The sequence below is a fragment of the Penaeus monodon genome, chromosome 21, assembly GCF_015228065.2.
Source record: "Penaeus monodon isolate SGIC_2016 chromosome 21, NSTDA_Pmon_1, whole genome shotgun sequence".
In the NCBI taxonomy this organism is placed as follows: Eukaryota; Metazoa; Arthropoda; class Malacostraca; order Decapoda; family Penaeidae; genus Penaeus; species Penaeus monodon.
Window position 1 is genome coordinate 7,360,700 of NC_051406.1, and position 388 is coordinate 7,361,087.

General features: G+C 38.9%; 1 protein-coding gene across 1 annotated transcript in view; it reads left to right on the forward strand.

The window, feature by feature from the left end:
* LOC119586548 overlaps window positions 1-388 on the forward strand; it is a 58,792-nt gene that overhangs the window by 39,186 nt on the left and 19,218 nt on the right. Inside the window, exon 11 of the mRNA XM_037935307.1 lies at window positions 151-265. Within this exon, the coding sequence (XP_037791235.1) occupies window positions 151-265 (115 nt within the window). The remainder of the gene's footprint in view (window positions 1-150; window positions 266-388) is intronic.

Below are 388 nucleotides of genomic sequence, written 5' to 3' on the forward strand. Positions count from 1 at the left end.
AGACTCTCTTCTTATTTACCTATTCATCTATCAGTTGGTCAAGAAATGGTTCTTTAGTCATAAATCATCGTATTTACGCTTTAAAATAACCATTGCTGTTTCTAACTATCTACCTCTTTGCCACTGACACTGAAACCCTGAAAATTTCAGTATGTGATCACGCTGGCTGGGGGAGACATATATCATGCAACATACACTGATGTGATGCTTGCCGATGAGGAATTCTACCCTATGTTGCGTGCGGAAGGTTACCATGGAAACGCCGGTATGTGAAGTCCGTAATGTACGTTATAGGGATATCCTTAAAGTTAATGATCGTGGTTTTAGTAAAAGTATGAATGGGTAGGAGTTTACATAGAATATGGTGTGGCATTGAGCATATATACAC